We start from the raw sequence: 26,275 nt of genomic DNA on the forward strand, positions 1-26,275 counted from the left end.
AAACTTTCATCGGTTGCCTCTGGTAAGTGCTCTGGCTAGGGACCAAATCTGTACCTTGACTGGGAAACGAACCCACGACCCTTTTTGTTTGCAGGATGACACCCAACCAGATGAGCCACACCAGCCAGGGCAAATCAAAAGGGATTTAACGTAATTTGAGTATAGGTGATTATATTCTGCTTTTAAAAAACAATTAAGGTTGTTTTTTTCTGTTTGTTTTTTTTAGTTTTAATATTAGATAGTCCTGTGCAAGTTCCTTTCATAAAATGTTGCTAATTAATTTGTTTCTATGGTCAGAAGTGTCAAACTGGCATCCTGAATAGTGAAAAAGGCTACAAATATGTTTGGTAACAGTGTTTTGTTCTGTTTTAACCTAAGAATTATTGAGTTGGCCAAAAAGTTTAGTTTTTTTCTGTACGATGGCTCTAGTAGTGCTTAGTTGTCTTTAACTTCCTTCAAAACAATTTTGTTAGATTGTATTGTGACAGCTGTAATATCAGCATGTATTAAAAAAATCTTATCAAAATTGGTGAATTTTTGTGCATCCATTTTAATATTGAAGATGGAAGAAAATAATGCACCATTTTGTTATTTCAAGAAAGGTAAAAACACAACTGAAATCCAAAAACAGATAGATGCAGTGTATGGAGAAGGTGCTGTGACTGATCCAATGTGTCAGAAGTGATTTGCAAAGTTTCTTGGTACTATTGACATTCTGGCCAAATAATTCTTTGCTGTGGAGCTCTCTTATGCACTGGAAGATGTTTAGCAGCAGCCCTGGCCTCTATCCACTGGAAGCCAATAGTGGGAGCTAGTTGACATACTCAGAATATCCAAATCAATAAAGTTATTGGTGAAAATGAAAAATGTGTCTTATTTTATGGAAAAAACTGAACGGACTTTTTGGCAAACCCAATATTATTTGCATATATTTTTTCCCCTTCCGTGAGTTGCTCTTCACTCTCTTGATAGTGTCATTTGATGCACATAAGTTTTTAATTTTGATGAAATTCAGTTTCTCTATTTTCTCTTTTTTGGCCTGTGTTTATTTGTGGCTTAATAATGTATGCCACACCCAGTTTTCAGAGTTCTATGCACTTTATTTGTTCATCTTTTTACAGCCTTTACCTTAAAAAAAATCGTGAAGGAACAAATGTATCTGTTAAAAATGATAAAGTGTTTCAAGACAGAATAACATTAGGAATAACGTGTATTGTCAATACAGCCCTTTCAACCAGTATGAAAAGGAGAAATATTCCTTATTTTCTATCCCGTTGGAGTACTATTAAATTGAGAAGCAGTTTCAATTTACATATTTATATAACATCAAAAGATATGTTTATTTGAGAGCATATATATTTTGAAGTAGAAAGTGACTCTGAAATTGAATTCGAAGCTCATATTTTGTTAAATTTAGTTAAAAAATTAGTGAGCTCTTGGAATATACAAATGTAAATGTTTGTGATTGAATTGGTTATTTACTATATATATGTATAATATTGATTGGTAATCATTTACAGTCAACATTCTAATTTTATCTCATGTCATTTTCTCTTTTTTTTTTTTTTTTGAGGTATAATTGAGATACAGCATATTAGTTTTGGGTCCACAACATAATAATTCAATATTTGTAAGATGCCATTTTCAAATAACGGTTCTAGGTTTTGTGTTTGACTTTTAACTTTTTCAGAAAGAAAGTATAATTATGATACAGAAAATGAAGTTTTTTCTTTCAGTGTTGTTTAATATATTCTTACTAAATTTTTGTGTTGGTCAATTCACAGGTGAATTATGTAACCTCATTACGCTGGATGTAGCTCACAATCAACTTGAACACCTTCCAAAGGAGATTGGAAACTGCACACAGATAACCAACCTAGACTTGCAGCACAATGAACTGCTAGACCTCCCAGATACTATAGGTATGGTATGAGAGGAGAAAGGAGATATTGATGAATCATTTATAGCTGCTTAGAAATTAAAAGACTATTTTTGATCCATTTTGATAATAAATATTAAAAGATTAAATTCAACATTGTCAAAGTAGTAAAACTTCTAAAAGATATTATTTTAAAATCACTCTTTATTTCCATTTCCTGGCAAAGAAAATAATTAGGTTTTGAAAATGAGCTCCATCGGATTATAGGATATTAAGTCATATGTATATATTATACTGTAGCTCTGTGCTTAAATTGCAGAATGTGTGCATTTTCAATCTTACTGATTTCAGAATGTTACATGCTATTGTATAAAGTGTGGTTCCTTCTTTGCCAAAGTAGAGCACACTGAAAAATAAAACCATTACTGCTTAGTTTTTAAAACATAGCCAATATAGTTTAAGTGTGTTCTGTAATATTGAGGGAATAAGAGAAGAGATGTACAAAATGTCTTGAAGTTCAAACTCTGTTTCAAAGACTTAGCCAAACTACAAAAAGTTAAATTATGCTTACTGTGATAATGTTCTGTATTTACATAGTCTTGTTTATTTTTCTAAATGCCCATAAATTTGTGTAAACGGTGAAGGGAGTTTTGAAAAATTTGAACACCTTTTTAGTTATTGATGTGCTATAGGTTACTATAATATTTTCCCAGAAACAATTACATCTGTACTTAATTTATGAATTTCAATAATGAATATTTATGAAGTTCTATTACTAAATCATATGAGACCTATGATGATACCTTTCTCCAGAAGGATTTTTGATTCCTTCTATCATACCTAAGGGACCCTTTAATTCATTTATATTCTATGGCCTGAGATTATCCTGATCCTCCAGGTGATTCAAAGGCAAGCTACAGACTAAATGTTGGGCTGTTTTACTTCCAGTTCACTCTTAGTACTAAGGTGCAGCCCTGTAGGGTCCCAGTTGATAGTGATTACTAGATTTTGACTCTCAGCAGAAGCATGCCCTAGCCTTTCAGTTGTATCTTCTAGTTAGGAAAGCACTCACAGGATAAAATCGTCACCAGTGTTTTTGCTTGTTTCTGGGTTCCCAGCACTTTCTGGCCTGGAAATTGGTGTTAGTGTGTTAACTCTCTGATTTTTGTTTTAGAAGTGATGTTTGTTTTTTACAATGGGAGGGTTTGCTTGAATTACCCACCTGGTCTACCATTACTTGAAACAAAAGCAGTTGTTAAGGAGTTTTTAATACGTTATAATAGACTGTCTTAGGTTATGTGACAACAATTTATTTACATAAAAGCAATCTGAGACGTCTTGAGGCTATAATAGCTAGTCACTAGAACTTATGTCTTCCTGATTCTTGGTCCAAAGCTCTTTAAATAACATTACTATTTGTAATGGCAGCAAACTAAGTATTCTAATTAACTAGTTGTAATTGGATTAAAATTATCTCTGAAAGGCAAGATGATCTAAAACACATAATGAATTGTTCTGTTAATATTCATAAATATTTTACCAAATTTCTTATATAAATATAAGAATCAGATTTTTGGTTCAATAGGAACTGAACACAATTATTTCTTATTTTTCTCCCTTTAAAGTCTGTTGAAATGGCCAAGATGAACAGAGAATTGACCGTAGAAGAAGAAAAGCATAGAAAAGATACATATTGCATCTACAAAATGTGATCAGGCTTATTTAAAAAGGAAACAAAGAGTACACTTTTTAGAATACCTTTGCCATATGAAATTAGTGAAAATACTGTATAATATGAACACACCCAAAGGCAAAAAGAATAATGTGTAAGATAAGTGGAAGAAGTCCTCTAGAATCTAGAACAAAAAAAGAAATACAAAATAAGTGAAAAAAGTCATGGGAGACAGGACTAGAAGTTGTGGAAAAAGAATAAAGGTAATGCAATAAAGAAACTAATAAAATTAAATTTTATAGTATTTTCCTGAACTTGACAAAAACCCAGAGAGTAAGATTAAAATTGCTTACTAAAAGAAATAATGGGAAAAAGATACATTCTAGTAGATGTCTTAAGAATTAAGTTTACTTACTTGTTTTCAAAGAACAGTATATTAATGTATAATGTTATAAAACCTCTGTCTAGTTTTAGTTTCAGGATAATGCTAGCTACATATAATAAACTGGGAAGTGTTCCCTTCTTTTCAAGTTTTGGAAGTTTGTTTAAAATTCGTTTTATTTCTCCCTGACTGGTGTGACTTTGGATTGAGTGCAAGCCTGTGAACCAAAGGGTTGCCAGTTCGATTCCTGGTCAGGGCATGTGCCTGGGTTGCAGGCCAGGTCCCCAGTATGGGGTGTGTGAGAGGCAACAACATAATGATGTTTCTCGTCCTCTCTTTCTCACTCCCTTGCCCTCCTCTAAAAATAAATAAAATCTTTAAAAAAATAAAAAATTTATTATTTCTTCCCTAATATTTGGTAAAATTCATCAGTGAAACCACCTGGATCAAGATTTTTCTTTGTAGAAATATTTTTTAGAACAATTTTAATTCCTTTGATAGATATAGGACTTTTTTGGTTATCACTTTTTTCCTTGAGCAAACTTGAGTATTTGTATCTTTAGAGTAATTAAATAAATATTCTGTATCAATAATGTTAATTCCATTTAACTTGTCACATTTAAAAGGTATAAATTGTTTATAATCCCCTATTTTAATATCCATAGAATCTATAGTAATACCTCTTCTCTCATTCCTGATATCAATAACTTATGTATTCTTTTTCTTCCCTTAATCAGTTAGAGGTATATCAGTTTTATCAATTGTATAGATTGTCTCAAAGTGTTAATGATTTTCTCTCTTGTTTCTCTGAATTTTATTTCATTGATTTCCACTTCGACCCTTATTTTCTTTCTTTGGCTTACTTTAAGTTTTATTAATTTTTTTTCTAGTTTCTTAAGGCTGAAGCTTGAGGTCATTGATTTAAGACCTTTCTTCTCATATAGGCATTTAGTGCTATAAACTTACCCTGATGTACTCCTTTAGCAGCATTCCTCAAATTCTGAGATGTTTGGTTTTCCTTTTTGATTTGTTCAAAATACTTTGATTTACCTGATTTACCTTTCTGTTTCTTCTTTGATCTGTGGTTAACTTAGAAGTGTGTTTTTGCCCTGGCTGGGTGGCTCTGTTGGGAGGGCATCATACCATACACCAAGGTTGTGGATTTGATACTCGATCAGGGCACATACAAGAATCAACCAGTGAATGCATAAATAAGTGGAACAGCAAATTGATGCTGCTTTTTTTTTTTTAAAGACAATACAAACACACAAACAAAAAAAGAAGTATGTTACTGAGTTCCCAATATCCCACAGTTTTCCAAAAGGGTCTTTCTGTTACTGATTTCTGATTTAATTTCATTGTTGTTGAGAACATACTTTGTGTGACTTGAATCATTTAAATTTATTGAGACTTAGTTTGTAGCTCAGTATATTGTCTATCTTGACTAATATTCCACATGCAACTGAATGTGCATTCTACTTTTGTTGAGTAGAGTGACACAGATGATGCAATTGGTGAATTTATTTCTCTACCTGTCTTTTTTGTCTCTTTCTCTCTTAATTTTTGTTAGTTACATTGTCAGGGCATGTCATGTTTTGCTTACTGATCTCTGCTTTTATTTTAGTCTTAACGTTCATCCACAGTTCTGTGGCCATAGTTGCCTCAGTCTTCTCTCCATTGACTAATATCAGTCTTATAGTAGTTTTTTCAGAAATGGTTCATGAAAAGTAGTTTCTTAGTTCTTGTATGTTTGTAACCTTTATACTTGAAGAACAATTTGGATGGATATTAACATCTTTTGGTCCAATTTCTTTTCCTTGAGCATCTTAGTAGAACTAAGAGGTAGTTCTGTCTTCTGTAATTTAATGTACAAGAGTATGAGGTCAGTCCCATTTTTTTCCCTTTATAAGTGACTTAATATTTTTGCCCTGCCACCCAAAGGATTATTTCTTTATTTCTGAAGTTCAAGAACTTTAATATAGTTCTCAGTGTTGATCTTTCAGGTTCCATTTCCCTGAGATACTCTGAGCCAATTCAATATATAGATTTAATCTTTATTTCAGTGTAGTTTTCTTGAATTACATATTAGCATATTTAGTCTGTTTTGTATGTTCCTAATTGAAATATGTGCCTGAGTTTGCTTATTTCAAACAACCAATTAATTGAAACAGTAAAGGAGAAAAGAATCATATGTAGTCTTACTGTGATCACTTTTCAGTGGAATGTAACATAAAAGCACATTATAAAAGCAACTTCTTTTATAAAATTAAAGTCTTTCCCAGTCTTAGAAAGAAAAATAAAGATTGTTTACTGCTAATTAGACAGGGGAGCCAAAATTAAAGATGCTTGAAATATTATAGTTTTCTTCTTATCCTTCTCATTGATGCTCAAGCACTGTGTATTTCTTAGGCTATTATAGATGCTAGCGACTTTGTTGTTCTCTGAGAGTGTTAGACAAGTTCTAGCCTAAGGGCTTTTGCACTTTTTGATTGTTCTGCTTAGAACTCTTTTCTCCTAAATATCCACATAATTTCCTCTACTCTTTCAACAGACCAAACTGATATATAGGGCATGATCATCCATCAGCCCTTCTCTTACTCTCAAATAGTCTAACAATATTTCATTATTTAATATTTCATGAAAGTTTTTTATCCCTATTTTCTTAAATAACTATAAAAGGAGGATACAATGAAAGTGCTAAAATGAATAGTCCTGGCAAACAGAGAAAGCATAGGTGGTAGTGGATGATAAAATGTTCCAGTTCGTAGGTCTAGGGTCCTTTGGATTCACTTCCTCTGACAAAGGGTAATGTCTTTATGTATCCTTCTTTCTCCTGGTTTTCTTAATTTTACATTTCTCTGTTCCCTCAGAAGTAATTCTTCTTTTGTATTTTAAATGTGTTTATCAGTATGAAAATACTTTTACTTCATTATTAATCTCTTGTAGTTAAGATGTTACATCAGAACAGTAGAAGTGCCTCACTTCTGGCACATTCTACATGGTCATATTGCAAGTATGTATTGGAAATCAATGAGAACTGAAACATTTAACAATAAGAAAAATTTCAGTATTTCATTTTTTATATTCTTTGATAGTTGTCAGCAAATTCAGTATTGCTGTTATTCCGAGTATAATGGCAAAATGAGTAAGTAATGCTTACTGAAATTTTTTATAATAGTGTAGTCATTTATCATATGCCGTGCTTACTAAAATAATTCTTTTACCTTTCTCCATCCCTCCCATTCCCAGTATTTTGATTGTATAGCCGAAGGTTGCGACTGGGTGAGAAATTTGAATATTTGGGCTTTGGTCTGTTACAGATCTCAACAGTCTTAATTGACCTTTGAGAGTCTTCCTCTCATTTACTGGAGAAGCACAATTCACCTAAAACAGTGGCAGACTAATTAGAGTATAGTGTTCCTGGTACTTTTCCTCTTTTTCTTTTTCTGCTTCTTGAAAAGTATAACTGAAAGTGAAAAACAAAGAAAAAACTAACACCTGTACTGGAGAGTCGGTGACAGCCCTGAAGCAGCTGCCCTACTCTCTCCTCCCTGGACTAAAGAAATTAGCCCTGAACTCAGAGTTGATAATTGAATCTTGTAACTAACCACCTTAAAATTACTTTTCCAAAGGTCACTTTATTTCCTTACCTTTTCTTTTTTTAAAAAACATAACTGAGATGTTTTGCCTCTTTCTGTATTTAGCATGAACACTCTTAAAGTAGTTACCATTCCCTGGCAGCGATCACTGCTGTTTACTTCCAGGCTGAGCAGTGCCAGCCAGGATTGCTGACAGCTCATAGAATGAATGGGGACTGGGCAGCTAGATGCAGTTAAGTGAGAGAGTACTTAAGAACATATTTATAGTTTCTTTGATTTAACCATTAGTCTGCCCCACTGAAGAATAAAAAGTGTATTCTCTTTCATGTAAATATGTTCTAATCAAGAATCAGTTATGAACTAAAGAAAATATTAAGCTTCATTACAGCAGTCTTTTGGTTTCAAACTATGAACGTAATAATCTTAAAGCCTTCTGAGATCTCTTGTGGTTTTATGAAATTGGGGGTGGGTGGTTGGGAAAGTGTTGTGTTTGGAGTAGGAAAAAGTATTTTACTTTCTCTTTCTTCTCAAAATGAGATAAAGAGAGAAATAGGCAACAAGACCTTGCCCTTCAAGGCTGGAGCACAGAACAATTCACAGAGGTCTTTTTGTTGCATTGGGTTCTGAAGAAATGCTACAGTAATTATGGTTTTATCAACAAGTTGGGTTTTAGTAGTTAGGTTTTAGGTAATTACAGTGCAGCTTACATACAGCAACTCTTGCTAGTTTTCTTTTTAGTAGTGTCATTATTTTAGGTTTTTGCCATTTACGAACTTCTGTATTGCTTGCTTTTCAGTGTGCTTTCAGTTTTCTAGTTTAATGTTCAAAAACTTGTACCTTCGATATGATTTCATTTTTAGAATTGTGTGTCTTTTCTACTCATTTTTTTGCTACTTTGTTAATAAAATAAGTTTAAGGCTAATTAGGTTAGTCTTACTCTAAAGTTATACTGAATTAACCTAAAGATGCTGATTATATTTGCTGAAATTGAAAGCATCTAATTTTAATTCTTAGTCATTTGATGTTGCCATATTTTAAAAATCTGACAGCATAAGAAAGCAGGCTGTCAAACTGGAGCATAGAACAATTTAAAGTCAAAGTTAAGCACTTAAAAGCTAAATGCCAGTGATTGGCAATGATGAGCCTACATTTATACCCAGGATCTCAGCAACACTGATTTTACTTAGTCGCAATGGCTCAACATTAAAGCAAGCTATGGCTTGATTTCTAGGTTGCAGTTTAGCTTGTGGTTAAAGCTGCTCATTGAAAGAGGTTAGAGGTTGAAACCACTGCAGGGCATGAATCACAGTAAATGCCAGACTTCTGATGTCAAGTTTTTTTTTTTGGCATAAAGAGTTTTGATGTTTCATCCTTAATTTTTTTCACCTCTTTTATTTTTCTTGAGAATAATGGATTTTGGCAAAATTTGGATGACTCTTTGAACATGCCATGCTCTCAAGAAAGTGATAGAGCCTTTGCAAATGTGAATTTCTTCATCAGAGTAGCATGTTCTCATACATTACATTTTTTACAGTTCAGCCTCTTCAGCTTTTTCTTTTTTCACGGGGAAAAAGAAAAAGTATAGGAACATTGGAGGTACCATTTTTGTTTAACCACAAATTTTGCTATAGTGTTATATGGGAATTTCACCATTTTCATTTTGTAATTTTAATATTCTAGAAACTTATTCTGATTTTATTTTTTTTTAAATATTACTTATTGATTTTGAGAGAGAGAGGAAAGGCAGGGGGACAGAGAGAAAGAGAGAAATATCTATTTGTTGTTCCACTTATTGACACATTCATTCGTTGATTCTTGTATGTGCCTTGACTAGGGATTGATCCACAACCTTGGCATATTGGGACAACGCTCCAGCCAACTGAGCTACCCAGCCAGGGTGGGAAACCTATTCTGATTTTAAAAGTGAGAAACTTAAGAGTTATTTTGCTTTTGGGAGAGAAATTTCAGGAATCTGGTTCTACAATATTTACTGGGCTTTTGAGTTGTTAAACATTTAGAATTTGGTTGCCATACTAATCTTTGTTAACCAGAAAAAGCTTTTAGGTTTCAGTGAAAATAAAAAGTGCTTAACACAATGTATTAGTATACTGTTTTACTGTAAACAGTGACTGAATGAGGCATGTCAGTTGATGGAACAAAATTTTGGGGACTTTTTACTTTTAATAAGCTCTTTCCTCTTCTGGCAGATTTCAAAGACCCCTTAATCAGTGCTTCAGCCATTTTATTACAGTGGAACAGCTTTGTTCCCTAGGGAAAGCAGTGGTATGAAGGAGAGAAAGGATTGGTCTTATTTGCTTGCATGTTTTTTCTTTTTTTCTTTTTTAAGGTTGCCTACCTCTTTTATCTTCTGCTTCATATAGTAAATTGAAATGTGTTCAAAAAATACTGAAACTCTTTATAGTCAGATGTTACCACTGATAGTAGGAAAGTTTCCACATTTATGAACTTGCTGTAGCTAAAGTGGCCATGGACATTGAATAGGCAAGGGATAAACTATTAGTATCTTTCCTCCCCCAGCCCCCGCCCTGCCCAGTTTTAAAAGGATGTGAGTAAATGGGCACTGTCCTTCACTTTTGCTGGGAATAAAACTGATATAGCCTTGTGGTTACTATCTATCAAGATTGAAAATATATATATTTTCTTCTGATAGAAATATTTTCACATGTATACAAGATATCTATAAGGTTGTTCATTACAGAATTTCTTTTTAAAAATTAGAAACAAATGCCATCAAATTGGGAAATGATTAAAGAGATAATGGCACAAACATATTGTAGAATACAAAGGTTAAATGAAATGAGGTTTATTTGTATTTACTATGACCCGTTAAGGGGGGGTGGTGGACATACAGAATGATCCCATTTATATAAAAACAAGTACACAAACAAACCCCCCCCCATATTTATTATGTGTGGTAGTAAATGCTTAGAGAAATGTCTCAATAGGTAGATATTATAGACCATGATTATCTGGTGGAAGAGAGTAAGAGGCATTCATATATTTTTGTAATTTAAAAATCATTTGTTCGGGCAGAAGAAGTCAGAGTTGGAATTATTCATCTTCTGTTTCTGGAAGTGGGCTTCTCAGAAGTTGGTATTCCAGAAAAAATTACTGCAAATATTTGTAGAAGAATTAATTTGTATTCAGAGAGATCAGACAAATCTGATGTGTATTTTAAAATCATGTTTAGTAAAGTCTGTGTTTTGTGGATGAGCCATTTTATAAAATGAGTTTTAAAAAGAAGTTTTATGAGCCTTTCATATAATTCTAAGTTTTTGTATCTTGTTGCTAATAGAAAGGACAAATAGTGAAATGTTTTAGCTTCTATAATTATTAAAAAACCATGAATGGATGCCTACTTGTATGCTTAGCACAAAAACAAATTCTATGGGGAGACAGAAAATCAGTCTGTTGGGGGAGGTAACTAATCTGTGCAATAACTAACAGCATAAGACCAAATATAATTAAATGCCACCTTATGGTGAAAATAATATGCTGCAAGGAGTTGTACTTTTAGGGAGATCAATAATGTCTTGATAGAACGGGCCAGGAAAAGCTTCATGGACAAACATATTAGACTTGGTAGGGGATAAAAATCAATTCTCTGAGCACAACAGCATGGACAGTCAAACAGCATGGAGGTAAGAATAAACATATTTTACTTCTGTGTCAAAAGAAAACAAGCTTATTGGAGCAGTCAGTGAAGATCTTGAAGAATGGGTACTTGTTAAGGAGCCAACTGAGTTTGATTATAGCTCTACCACTAACAAGTTGGTGACTTGGACAGGTTATATTGCACATAGCTTATGCTAGAGTCCATGCTCATTACTCACGGATGGCTCTTACTGCTGCTTCTTGGGTGTCTTTCTCATCTCTTATCTTTTTTAAAATCAGGATGGCTATCCAAAACTTCAAACCATCCTGTTCTGTCCTTCCACAATTTAGCTCATTTCTTTATTAAAAGGATCTTTTTAAAATTATAAAAACCATAGAAAATTAGAAAAAATATGGACAAGTTCAAAGAAAAATATTTTAATCTTCCATAGTTGTACCATGCAAAGATAACTATGAGTTTTCAATGTGTTTTCTTTCCACTCTTTTTGTATGCATATTTTTTACATTGTTGAGATTATACAAAATAATTTTATCTTGTTTTTTTCACAATGTTATAACTTTATAACATCTTTAAAATTTTTGTAACATAATCTTAATGGGTACAAAATATATCAGAATATAGACATACCCATAAAGTAAAATGATGTTTTGAACATCCGTTATGTATCAGTGTCACTGTGCCAAGTATGTTATACACATTGTATTTAACCCTTAGGTGAGCAACCTTGTCAAGTATTTGGCATTATCTCCATTTATGAATGACGAAATAGACTCAGTTAAGTAAGTTGCTCACGGTCACATAAATAATGTGAAGTCCTTTGTTTTTTTCTGTTATATATGTGATACCTCCAATTTAAATAATTATCCATCTATTCTTGAACAAGTAGGTTCTTCCTATTTGTAGCCATTAGAAATACGACTATAATTACTGTAACAGTCATAAGGAAGATTATTTGCTGACAACCCAAGTTTTAATAACATTTGTATCATATTCAATGCCATAATGCAGTTATAGCAATAGTAAATACTGTTCTTCCCTTATTTCTAACCTCTGAATTCTCTGGGGCTTTGGAAAGTCATCCAGTGCTCTGCTTGTTTTTTTTTTTTTCTCCAGAATTGACACATCTCACCAGAGTGTCATCAGAAAGGCACTAAGTGAAGCATCATTAGTTAAATTAGGAAGCACTTTAAAGACAGAACTAAGTTGTCTTTGCCAAGTGGTAGTTTTTACTTTTGCTTTTGTATTCAGTTTTCTGTCTGTTGGAATCTTACTTAATCAGAACCAGTGAACTCTTAACCCAGTTTCCAAATACCATGTTAAGAAAGTAATGTAAATGAGCATGGAGTACCTCTGGAATAGTTCTAATGGCAGGAATTGAAATGGTTGCTAAGTTTGTTTGCATTATAGATGGCTAGACTTATGATACAGAATTATCAGAGTATTTTCATTGTGAATGACTAATTCTTACCTTGAAAACGTAAAGGATAAAAATTAACTCTATTTAGTCATTTAAAAACTTATTTCTTTTTAGAGAGAGGGGAAGGGAGGGAGAAGAGGAGGAAGAGAAGCACTGATGTGAGAAACATCTATCAGATCAGTTGTTCTCTCATATGCACCCCAACTGGAGACTGAACCCAGGCATGTGCCCTGACCAGGAGCTGAACCAGCAACATTTTGCTTTGTGAGACGACACCCAGCCAACTGAGCCACACCAGTCAGGGCCCCGTTTAGTCATTTCTTTATAATTGCAGTCACTGGTTTCTTCAGCAAGAGGGGAAAATGAATAACTAGATGAGGTTTATGAGGCATGGTGTGTGTCCTCCTAAGGTTTCAAAGCTAAACTTAATGCTATACGCTAATAAATCTTTTCTGTAAGTATTGTAGTAAGTTGCATGTAAGAGAAAGTTATTCATGCAACTTTTTGAAAAAGAACTAAAAGAAAGAAATAGATGAAATTGAAAGACACTCAAACCTTTGTCTTCAAAAAGTTGTGACAGACAACCACTTCTATTACTCCTAACACTCATAATACTGTTTAATTTAAAACAAGAAACTCGATTTGATATTCAAACCCAGCCTGTCTAAAAATGTTATAGCAGCAGTTGTAATTTGGAGTCAGAAAAAAATTAACCAGTCATGACAAAGAAAAAAACACTAAATTCTCATCATTGTTATATCTTTTTTATGAAATTAAATTTGATTCAAATCTTTTATGCATGCAGACATCATTCATTCATGCAGCTTACCTGTAGCTTGCTATCTATGCAGTCTTGGCAACAAAACTAGAAAATGCCTATTTTTCTATTCTGCTTTTTAATGTATTCAGTAGTGGCTAATTTGTGCCAAGGCTGATATATACTTAGAGAATAAGAGAAACTATAACTTTCACTTTTGTTTGTAATTAAAAAATAATAATTTTGAGAATTTTTTTTACCATCAGGTCAACTTTTCAGAGAAGTTTTGGAATGTTTACATTTAAACTCATGGAAAATATTGAACCTGTCTTATCTTACAAAGTAATTTTGCATTGTGTATTTTAAATAATATCCTTGGAAATCTGAAATTTTTAAATATTATGTGTACATTTTTATATATAACCACTTGTTCCTTGTTGTATCATCATCACGTAGTTACAAGTAGGTTAACTATTATAAATTTAAAATATTCACTTGTAATGTTATAAATTAGGCATATCTAAATGTTAATTTGTTATTAAAGTATGCCAATACTTTCTAATGATTTATTTTTATAATTGACTTACAGCTGTGTATTTCATTGTTTCTCTAAGACAAGAGGACACAAAAGTGTTTTCAGTATCATCCTAATTGATAAAGAGTAGTGTGTTGTTCCTTCATACTTGAAGTTAAGGATATTGCCGAAATAGTGCTTCACAGTGATTCATAAATATCTGGTTGATAGCCTAGGACAGTGAGAAGGTCATCATATTAAAAAAATTTTCTGTATGTGTGTGTTCACAGGAAACCTGTCCAGTTTAAGTCGTCTTGGTCTGAGATATAACAGACTGTCAGCAATACCCAGATCACTGGCAAAATGCAGTGCACTTGAAGAATTAAATTTAGAGAACAATAACATTTCTGCTTTACCAGAGGTAAGAGATAGAAACAAGCCTGCAAGATAATGAAGGGAAAATTAGCAAGTCTTTACAGCTGGGTGAATAATTTGATGACTGAGATTGCCTAAAAACGAGTATGCTGTGGATATATAGCCACTACTAAAGGTAAAGATTTCAAAGAAGAAAGAATAGGTATGATTAAAGGAACATGTTAAATTTCTTTTTGTTGTGCAGTAGGGGGAAACCAAGGTGGAAAATTGGTGTGCTACATTCCCCTTTAGCACCGTGTAAATCTTTCTCATGTCATTTTGGGAACTGGCAGTAAAAGCTATAATAAAGGAAAGCTTGTGTGGCTGGTTTTAAAACTCACTGCCCCACCCAGTTCAGTTATTAAAAAAAGGTACTGTAGAAAGATGATAAATGAAAAGAAATGAACTACGTAGAACTACTGTTTATTATGAAGATTGATATTAGCTGCAGCGCTCCTTGACCCAAGTTATTACCCTGCTTATACAATACTTTTAAAGCCTATTTAGCATCTATCAGTCACCAAAATCTGTTATCTTTTAAACACTTCAGTTTTAATTTTGGTTTTGTTGGTTCTGTTAGAAAAATATTTCCACTTATTTTGCTCAGATTAATCAGGCAAGATGCAATAATTTAAAAAAATTTCTTCTCAACTTACTACTTTTTTATTCTTGCCTTCTTTTACTACCAACTATTTTAGCATACCCAACAACTTGTATGTTTGCTTATGATTATATAGCATAATATCTTATTGTAGTATTCCAACATATAAAAGAATGGAATTGTGGACTTATGGATTGAGTGAACTTCTGTAAAGTTTTTTTTCCTAACAATTAAGAATGTCTAATATATGGCCCTATTATGTTTCAACTATTGCTAATTTTTCCATGGTGTTTGTGTATGTATATTTGAATTAAGAATAAAGGTGCTTTGGATGAATGTTTTTCAGATTTATGCTTTGATTTAGAAAGAACAATTTGAGTAGATTAAGAGATAGGTTTGTAGCAGTTAATTTATATAATACATGTATTCAATTTTCTTGCTTCTTAGAGATACAGAAATGAAGTTTCATATATTAATTTGGCTCTTACTAATATGAGTGTTTGGAGTTTCAGAAAGCAGCTTGGTCAGAGTACAAAAATGAGTTTCTCAGGATTGTAGTTTCTAGGCTGGACCAGTCTCTCCCCTGTGGCAAAAGAACACTATTGTTAGCAGCAATTTAAGTGGGATAAGGAATAGAGTCCACAGATTGTAGATAGAGCCCTGACAACTAGACTGTCTGGATTTTTGTGTTTCTGTGATAGCGGTAATTTAGAATGATCAAAATGGGTGAGGTCCTACTGTTTAATGTCATCATCCCCGTTTCTAAAAGTGATTCATATCCATAATACGACAAACAATAAGCACATTAATTAGACCTTGTTGGGATGCTTTTAGGGGTGATTTTTGAGCTTAAGTAAGATTGACCGCTTTTATAACTTCATTGTGCCTACATATAAAGGCTGGGTGTATATCAGATTACACAGTGAGAAATTTTAAAGTTTATATATTTAGTCTTACTGTCTGTAAAGGGAAACTAATAATTATTGGGTACCTCTTAGGATACAGAGATTATGGTAAGTACTTTCATATATAATATTTTGTGAGTGAAGTTATTTTTGAGAAAATTTATAAAGAGGACAGCTCTCTTCAGTCTGGCTGTGGAAGAAGGACTGTGTGTGCATGGGAGTTTGTGTGTGCATGTGTTTAAACTGGCCTGTTTTCAGGTGGAAAAGCTGTGGGGAAAGCCCTTGATTGGCCTTGTTCAACTGTGGGAAAGTATTAAGCCTTATTTAAATATAGTGTATGTGCTTTGGAAGAGCATATTTCTAATGCAAATATCTGATTATTTATAATAAATACAATAAGGAAGACAAAATCCATTATATAGCACTTACTCTAGACGTTCAAGCTCGGTTAGACAAGAAAAATTAAAGTGGTTTCCAGTTGGAGCTCATTATATTGCTGAAATCAGAACTGACAGAATGACTATATACTTTTCCATTTGAAGACTGTCTGAAAATGGACTAGTTTTAATGTAGACATATGCACATCAGCAAAAGGAACTTACTAATGCTCAAGCCTAGGAGCTCTTTATGTATTAACACATTCAAGTCTTCATTATAACCCTACTAATTATTGGGGTATTCTTATCAAATAGGTAGGAAAATAAGACTTAAGAGAAGTTACGTTTCTGACTAAATTTGTTACCTATTTTGTTACATATTTTGGGGGGAATATGGTGAGAGATATGTTGATTTTCTAATTAATTCACCAAAGGTCACAAAACTGGCAAGTGAAGATCTAAGATGGGAACCTAGAGATGTCAGACTCTAAAGCAATAATAAACAATTCCAAAGCTTCACAGTATGATCTAAGAATGAAAGGTTGGAGAGCTCCCTTCTTGTTGCCCCTTTTTGGATATCTTCAGTTATTAACATTTTTAATAGAAAAATTTCAAGTCACAAATTAAGTAAGTTGTAAGAATAGTAACATTTTTGCCATGAAACTCAATGGAAAACTCCTTTATTTTCAGTAAACTATGATAGATATTTTTCCTGAATGTACTGCCATGCAAAGCTTTCTCACCACTCTTACCTGTGCTCTTCCTTTTATCTGTGTGCACCAGTTGACAAATGTTGAGTACCTTCTTAACATTCAGTACAAAGAACAAGTTTCAGTTCACCGTATAATTACACCTTTAATTATATATTTATTTCATTCCTTCTGCTGGCTATGCAAATCAAATGACACCTTAGATATTAAGTCTTCAATTTTCTCATGGTGGACAGCTAAAATCTGAACATTATTTAAAACACTCATACACATGCATATTCCACACTGCTTGTTTCAATCCCCCCTTGGGCTTTTGTTTCCATTTACAGTGCTTTCTTCTACTTCTCTAAATATTTAATTATTTTTCATCCTTTAAAATTTAGCTCACTCTCAGCCTCCTTACTGCTTTTCCAGTTATTCCAGTATTTTTCATCTTTTCTTTCAATTTAAATAGAGAAGGGACTTAAAATTTAAGTACTTATTATATGTTAGATATTGTAAACTATAAATGTATTTTATTTCTCTAAGAAGTCTTTATTACAGTCTATAAAATAAGGCATCATCATTTACAAATGAATAAACTCAGGTTCAGAGAAATAACTTGCCCAAAGTCACAAGCTACTGAAAGAGCCAGGATTCAAAACTATTTTATCGTTTATACTGGTGTTTCTTAAACATTAATGAGCATACATATCATCTGGGAATTTTAGGATTCATATTATGATTCTTTAGGAGTGGGGCCTAAGACACTGAATTTCTAACAAGTTCCCAGGGGATGCTGATTTGCTCTTTTATGAACCAGACTTTGAACAGCAAGAGCCTACTTCCTATCATTTATTATCGATTATGTACAGTATTGTATTTTCTTTTTCCTATCTGTGTGATTTATTTCTCTAATAGGGTGTAATCTTCTTAATAACAGATTCTTTTGTACTACCTAAACACTTAGCACTGTGGTTACAGCATGGGAGGCCGAAGTAAAGGGATATGGGGTCTTGTGCTTAATGAATACTTACTTGATAGGTGCATATTCCCTCATAAATTTTACTATATGGAAAAGCAATGTATTATACAATATAAGGAAGTATAATCGTCTTCTGAATTTAATATTCATAAAGGAACCATTAAATTACTAAATACTCTGCTTACTCTGTGCCAGGCATTATGTTAATCTTAATAATAATTTAAAGATAGTATTTAACTAATACCTGGTAAGGATTGGTCACACAGCAAGTGGCAGAACCAGGACTGTTTGATACCAAAGTTTCTGTTCTATAGAGGTCTCAAACTGGCCACTCACGAGGCACCTCTTCCACACAGACATATTTCTTTATAAAGGGTTTTAAATAAATTGAGCTAAAGAATAACAATTGTAAGATTTCATGTAAGTGGTTGAATTTCTTGTTTCTTGTAAAATCGGAAATTTTACTATATTGGCTCCATATTCCTGCAAGAAGGAATTATCTAGAGTTGAGTAGTGACTGTTATCCTCCATGAGACATCATAGAACAGCTCAACCAGTCTCTCATTTCTTACCTGCAAGACTGTTAAGGCATTGGCGTTTGGGACTTCTGCTCTATACTCTATAGAATAAGCTTTTTTACAGTTCTAATTCTTACATTTATTTCATTTTTTGCAGAGTCTTTTATCAAGTCTTGTGAAACTGAATAGTTTGACCTTAGCTAGAAATTGCTTCCAGTTATATCCAGTAGGTGGTCCATCTCAGTTTTCCACCATCTATTCCCTCAACATGGAACACAATCGAATCAATAAAATTCCATTTGGTATATTCTCCAGAGCAAAAGTATTAAGTAAGCTGAACATGAAGGTAAGCCTCTGTTTGTATTAGAGGGAAAAAGCTGCTCTTACTAGCACTTATACTAATATTTATGTTCTCTGTTGGGTTCTTGCTGATGGGTTCTAAATGATAATAAGGATACTTCAGGGCAATTTGTATTAGGTGACAAAAATCTTAGAACCATGCAGACCCTTAGCAATTTGTACTAAAAAAAAACTATGAATGTCCATAAATGCATAGTTGTAGGGATATTTATTATAGAGCTTTCTATTTAATTGGTACCAACTTACAATATTCATAGAGATTTTATTTTTTAGAAGTAGTGCAGGCATACCTCATTTTACTGCACTTTGATTCATTACACTTCACGGATATTGTTTTTTTTTTTTATAATTTGGTTTGTGGCAACCCCGCATGAAGCAAGTCTGTCTGCACCATTTTTCCAGCAGCATATGCTCAGTCGCCTCTGTGTCACATTTTGGTGATTCTCACAATATTTCAAACTTTTAACTTATTATTATACCTGTTATGATGTAACTGTTGTAATTGTTTTGGGTCACCATGAGTCACACTCATGTAAATTGGGGGTCTTAATTAATAAATGCTGTGTGTGTTCTAACTGCTCCACCAACCTGTCATTCCTCCATTTCTTCCCCACTTCTCGGGCCTTCCCATTCCCTAATATCCAATAATATTGAAATTAGGTCAGTTAACAACCATACACTGGCCTCTAAGTGTTCAAGTGAAAGGAAGAGTTGCATGTCTCTCACTTTAATGAAAAGCTAGGAATGATTAAACTTGGTGAGGAAGGCACGTCGAAAGCCAAGGTAAGCTGAAAGCTAGGCCTCTTGTGCCAGTTAGCTCAGTTGTGACTACAAAGGAAAAGTTCTTGAAGGATATTAAAAGTGCTACTCCAGTGAACACACAAATGATAAGAAAACAAAACAGCCTTATTGCTGACGTGGAGAAAGTTGCAGTAGTATGGATAGAGGATCAAACCACTTAGAACACTCCCTTAAGCCAAGTCCAAATTCAGAGCAAGACCCTACTCTTCAATTCTTTGAAGGCTGAGGGGGTAAGGAGACTAGAGAAGTTTTTATGAAAGGCAGAGGTAGTTGATGTGGCAAACTTCATTGTTGTCTTATTTTAAGATACTGCCATAGCCACTCCAAGCTTCAACAACTCTCACCCTTACTCAGCAGCCATCAACACCTAGGCCAGACCCTCTACCAGCAAAAAGACTATGACTTGCTGAAGGCCTGAATTATGGGTAGCATTTTTTAGCAATAAAATATCTTAAAAATAATGTATGGACATTATTACTTTAGACATAATGCTATTACATACTTAATAAACTACGATATAGTATAAACATAACTTTTATGTGCACTGGGAAACCAAAAAATTCATGTCACTCTCTTTATTGCCATATTTGCTTTATTGTGGTAGTCTGTAACTAAAACCTGCAGTCTCTCTCAGGTATGCCTGTATGTTGTCAATGGAATACTATGAAGCCATTAAAAATAATACTCTAGTTTAGAAGAATATTAAATACCAGTTGAAACATTCTCAGTTTATTAAGTAGAAAAAAGTTAAAGCATGTAAGACTTTCTTTCCACACATAGTTTTTGAAAGCTATTTTTAATGTGCTTAATTATATATTAAATATCTATAGATGTATATACATATATAGAGCCAATGTTCACCAAAATACAATATTTATCTTTGAATATCAGAATTATTTATGTGTATCTTTAGCTTCTTTTTGCTTATTTATATTCTCTACAATGAATGTTTTACATTTGTAATAAGGAAAAACAAGTTTATTACAAAAGGAAGAAAGAAATGAAAATGATTTTAGTGATTTAATTTGTAGTGAACAAACTTTAGGGCCAGAGGCGAAAATAAATTGACCACATAACTAATTCATGGCTGAGGTGGGAATCCAGGAAACCTGTATTTCCTGCTTCCAGGTGTAGTGTTCTTTCTATTGTATCATAACACATCCTTTTGCCTTTGATGAACTATTTCAGAGTAATTGTGGTTCTTTAAACTACAGTCTAAATGTACAGTAATTCTTAATTCTATTTATATTTGTTCATAAATGTATGTATCTTTTATGATAGTTCTTTGGAAATATATAATAAATGAACTAATGGAAATTCAAAATAACCTTATAATCTTAAACAAGTATAAAACTTGTTAATCATTCTGTTTATATGAGATTTAGCAGTAGTAATGGCATTAATCTGATGTTCATTTTGTAATAAGAGGTTTAGATCACAGCAGTCCAGGTAGGTGTTCATTAGTTTTTGCATTTGGTTATACATTTTTATCAGTATGAGTTAATGTAATATGTTAGCTTGGAAAGGCTGGCTGTTTTCAGTGAAATAATAAAACTTTGCATAGAGCTTTGTTTTAATTTTTCTTCAAGATTCTAACAAATGTTTAAAAAAACTTTTTCCTGAAAAAAGTCAATTGAGGCCTGACATTTCCTCCTCATATAAGCACCAATAGTAAGTTTTTTTTTCATGAAAATGTTTTATCATACTATTAACCATCAGTCGTGTGGGCATAGGTAGATAGTAAGTTTAAATGTTATAATAGGTAATAAGTTAAAATATTATGATAAAAGAAAAACTTGATTTTTAAAGATTTTGTTTTATTATTTTTAGGGAGATTGGAAGGGAAGGAGAAAGAGGGAGAAAAACATTGATGTGTGAGGGAGACATCAACCAGTTGCCTCTTGCACGCTCCCAGCCAGGGATCTTGCCTGCAATTGGCCTGCAGGCCAATTCAATTCCCTGACCGGGAATTGAACCACAAACTTTGAGTTCACTCGTCAGTGCTCAGTCCACTGAGCCACACCAGTCAAGGCAAAATTTGGTTTTTAAATGGATATTTGCTCCTTGGGACTTGTCTTATGGATGATTTTGTGTAAAATAGGACAAGTAATCAATGTACATTGCAAAAAAAATTTAAAATACAGATTAACAAAAACGACATAAAGTAATCCCACCAATGAGATGTAACATCACTGTTAATATATTGGCATATATCATTGATTCCAATTGGGATAGTGGTACTGGTGGTCCCCTCTCAATAACAATACCCCCGTGATAACAGTTGTAATTGATGAAAATGTGTTTTATAAATGAATGTGAGGGAGCAAAAAAATACAGTGAATCATTGGCGCATATTTCACTTTTTTTTCTGTGCATAGCTATTTCTATTTTTTAAACAAAACTAGACTCACTATTCTGTCATCTGTTTTTATTATTCAGTGATACGTTTTTGTCATCGTATGGACTTTTAAAGTAAAATTACAGATGCTTAATTAGTGTCTTAATGATTTAATTTGCTGTCTGATTAAGACTTTTTCCCTCTCATACTTTATTGCTCAGCGTCTCTAGAATTGCTGAGGATATCTGGTTTCGTTGTAGGCCACAATTAGATGTTTTTTCTTCCATTGTGCTCATGAGCATCCACATTTTATTAAGTGATTTCTGTACCTTATTGAGAAATGAGGAAAACACCATACTTATCACTGGGAGTTTTGAAATCTCAAGTGTTGGTTTTTATGGTATTTTTTTTCTATATACAGATAGTCACCTAGGGAACAAACTTTGAATTTACCCTCAATAAAAACAGAATTACTATATGGGAAACTTTGGAAGCTAGGTGTTTTTGTTTTTTGTTTTTTGTTTTTTTGTTTTTTCTATATTTGTTATCAAGAGGGGAAAAGGTTTTCTGCTTAATTAAGAATTCTCTTTCCATAAGGTGGTAATCATGGAACTCTGTTTTTGTGGTTATACTTTAGATGCATCTTTTTGTCTTTGCCAGGACAATCAGTTGACATCACTTCCCTTGGATTTTGGAACTTGGACCAGTATGGTAGAGTTGAATTTAGCCACTAATCAGCTCACGAAGATCCCGGAGGATGTGTCTGGCCTTGTTTCTCTTGAGGTTCGTATAAAAGAGCATTCAGAACTCCTTAGATCCTTCAACAGCTATCTCACAAAGTTTCCAATTAAAATAAGCAATTTCTGTTTGGGCGAAAATCATAATTATAAACGTTAGAGCGTCTCTTTTTTTACAATTTAATTTTAATTTTTTAAATATATTTTATTGATTATCCTATTACAGTTGTCCCAGTTTTTTGCCCTTGGTCCCCCTCTACCTGGTACCGCCATTTTCTCTAGCATTCGCCCCTGCCTTTAGTTCCTGTCCATAGACTGTGCATATAAGTTCTTTGGCTACTCCATTTCCTATAGTGTTACTAACATCTTGCTGTCCATTTTGTATCTTCCAATTTGTACTTCTTAATCCCTGTACGTTTTCCCCCATCCTCCCCTTGTCCCCACTCAGGTGATAACCCTTCAAATGATCTCCATATCTGTGATTCTGTTCCTGTTTTGCTTGTTTGCTTAGTTTGTTTTTTAGATTCAGTTGTTGATAGTTGTGGCTTTATTGCCATTTTAATGTTCATAGTTTTGATCATCTTTTTCTTATGTAATTCCCGTTAACATTTCCTATAAAAAGGGCTTGGTGATGATGAACTCCTTTAGTTTTGCCTTGTCTAGGAAGCACTTTATCTGCCCTTCCATTCTAAATGATAGCTTTGCTGAATAGAGTAATCTAGGTTGTAGTTCCTTGCTTTTCATCACTTTGATTACTTCTTGCCAGTCCCTTCTAGCCTGCAGTTTCTTTTGAGAAATCAGCTGACAGTCTTATGGGAACTCCCCAGTAGGTAACTAACTTCTTTTCTCTTGCTCCTTTTAAGATTTTCTCTTTATTTTTAACCTTTGGCATTTTAATTATGATGTGTCTTGGTATGGTCCTCTTTGGGTCCATCTTGTTTGGGACTCTCTGTGCTTCTGTACTTGTATGTCTATTTCCTTCACCAGATTAGGGAAATTTTCTTTCATTATTTTTTCAAATAAGTTTTTAACTTCTTGCTCTCCCTCTTCTCCTTTTGCACCCCTATGATTCTGATGTTGGTACACTTGGGGGGTGTCCCAGAGGCTCCTTAGCATATCTTTGTTGTTTTTGAATTCTTTTTTCTTGCTATTCTGATGAATGCTTTTTTTTTTTTTCTCTCTCTCTCTCCCTTATGTTCCAAATCATTGATTTTATTCTTGGCTTTATCCTTTCCACTGTTGGTTCCCTATAGGTTTTTCTTTATTTCACTTAATGCAACCTTCATTTCTGCCTGGGTCTTTTTTATGCTGTTGAAGTACCCAATGAGGTCTTTGGGCATCTTGACAACCAGTGTTTTGAACTCTGCATCTGATAGGTTGCTTATCTCCATTTCACTTAGTTCTTCTTCAGGAGTTTTGCTCTGTTCTTTAATTTGGGCCATATATATTTGTCTCATTTTGGCAGCCTCCCTATGGTCCACCTCCCTAAGGTAGAGCTGCTTTGACTTCCTGTTGTAGTAGCATGGCCTATTGTAGAAAAGTGCACCTGTAGGTTGTATGGGGCAGAGCCTTAGGTAATCGCCAGGGTGAGGCAACCCATGTCACTTCCCTGTGGCTCAGTGCGGGAGAGTGGACAATGTTGCTGCGTGGCTCTGGAGTTTTGCCTGGGAAAATGTTCTCTCCTGGCACTCTCCCTGCTGCCAGTCACCTCAGCCTCTCCCTGTGTGCCACTGGTGCCCTTCCAGCTGTTGCCCTGGTACCAAATCCCAGAGTGGATGAGCCTACTTAATTCCTAATTCTGTTTTTGGCCCTTTAAGAGGAGTATGCTGAGAATCCTGCAGTTTCTTCCACTGCCCCAATCCCTACTAGCTTTTTTTCCCCCTTTAGATTTTATTTATTTACTTTTACAGAGGGGGAAAGGAGGGAGAAGGAAAGGGAAACAGCAATGTGTGAGAGAGATACATCAATTGGTTGCCTCCTACATGCCCCTAACCCAAGGACCTAGCCTGCAACCTAGGCACGTGTCTTGACTGGGAATTGAACTAGTGACCCTTAGGCTTCCAGACTGGGACTCAGTCCGTTGAGCCACACCAACCATGGCCCCCCACTGGTTTTCACAGCCAGAAGTTATGGGAATTTATCTTCCTGGCGCTGGAACGCTGGGCTGGTTGGTCTGGTCTGGATCTGTGATCTGTCAGTCCCAAGGGAGCCCTCCCGATTTTTATCTACTACATGTGAATGTGGGACTGCCCACTCTGCATCTCTGCCCATCCACCCCTCCGTCCTGTCTGGATGAGTGTGGCTTCTTTAAATCCTGGGTAGTCGGACTTCCATACTGCTTGATTTTCTGACAAATCTGGGTGGTACTTGTTTTGAGGTCTTGTAATTTTTGCTGTAGTTGTGCTAAGATGTAAAGCGTGTTTACCTATGTCTGTATCTTGACCGGAAGTCCAGAGCTCTCTTAAATATACAACCTTGGTAGGATGATGAGGTGTTGACTTAATCTGGGCTCAGTGCTTTTGAATTACTCTTGCCCACTAAAAGTTGGTAAGTTTGAGTGCTATGAAGTATCTTTGAAGTAAAAGGTTTCTAAAACTTACCATTTTTTAGAACATATTTTTTCCCTGAATTGTTTAAGAACTCTTTACCAACTCTGTCAAAATAATTATGAATTTCTCACACTGGCATTCAGAACCCTTCATACAACTCTGGCCTACTTTTACATCCTAACTATCCACCTACTCTTTTATTTATTAGTTAGATTATTTTATTTATTGGAAACATGCATATTTCTAGATCCATGCATTTAGTCTTATTGTTTTCAGTATCTAGAATGCTCTCTTCTCATTCCCTTGTTTTCCTTTTAAAATTCTTTTCCATAATTAAAGGTCCATCTTATTATCACCTCCTTAGTCAAGTGTGATTTTGCTTGCCTTTGAGTCCGTAGAATTTTCATCCTTTTGATGAGAAAGCTTACTAATAGTAAATACTTACTTTTTAAAATTTTCTGTGTATCCATATTTTCTAAAAATCTAATTTCTTCTTGTATTTTTTAATTTAGTAAAGTGAAATAGTGTGGTATAGTGGTTAAAAGCATGAGCTTTGAAGCCAAACTGATCTGAGACTCTTTACTTATGGATTTAACCTTCTCAAACTTCAGTTTCCTAGCTATGAAATGTGGATAATATGGAGTATTTTTCTTGAAATGTTGTAGATAATGCATTCAGTATAGTGTCCTGCAAATAATGAACTCAATAAATGATAACTGCTGCTATTATTTTCTTGATCTTATTGTATATGTGTAGTTTATTTTGGGTAGTATAACATTGAAGGAAATAAGTTGGTATAAAAAATTAGCCAGACGTGACATAGATCTTTCCATGTAGTGTTATTTTCAAACCCCATACCCAGTTATTTTTCTCCCTACATCCCCATTGTGACTTCCCTGACAACAAAGACTATCTTCTTCAACCTTTTTTTTCCTCCCCTCTCAGGTATATTGTAGGATGCCTTGCAATGTAAATAAATATGCCACAAATAATAACTGTGGTGGATTGATATAGGCAGTTTATAAGTCAGTTGTTAACTCCATTAAATGATGCTTTGTATGGGATTTGAAGAAATAACTGGTTTTCTATTAGACATTTATAACTATTCAGTGTCAAGATATCATTAACTATATGAACCTTAGTA

At 33.8% G+C, this 26,275-nt stretch overlaps 1 protein-coding gene across 4 annotated transcripts in view; it reads left to right on the top strand.

The window, feature by feature from the left end:
• Positions 1-26,275, top strand: part of SHOC2 (SHOC2 leucine rich repeat scaffold protein) — a 74,529-nt gene that overhangs the window by 43,338 nt on the left and 4,916 nt on the right. For all 4 annotated transcript variants that reach the window (XM_054581501.1, XM_054581497.1, XM_054581499.1 and 1 more), the window contains exons 3-6: positions 1,785-1,922; positions 14,148-14,278; positions 18,504-18,692; positions 22,506-22,628. In XM_054581501.1, the coding sequence (XP_054437476.1) occupies positions 1,785-1,922; positions 14,148-14,278; positions 18,504-18,692; positions 22,506-22,628 (581 nt within the window). The remainder of the gene's footprint in view (positions 1-1,784; positions 1,923-14,147; positions 14,279-18,503; positions 18,693-22,505; positions 22,629-26,275) is intronic.

The sequence above is a fragment of the Pteronotus mesoamericanus genome, unplaced genomic scaffold, assembly GCF_021234165.1.
Source record: "Pteronotus mesoamericanus isolate MK-2021 breed Mesoamerican mustached bat unplaced genomic scaffold, CSHL_Meso_final contig_657, whole genome shotgun sequence".
Lineage (NCBI taxonomy): Eukaryota > Metazoa > Chordata > Mammalia > Chiroptera > Mormoopidae > Pteronotus > Pteronotus mesoamericanus.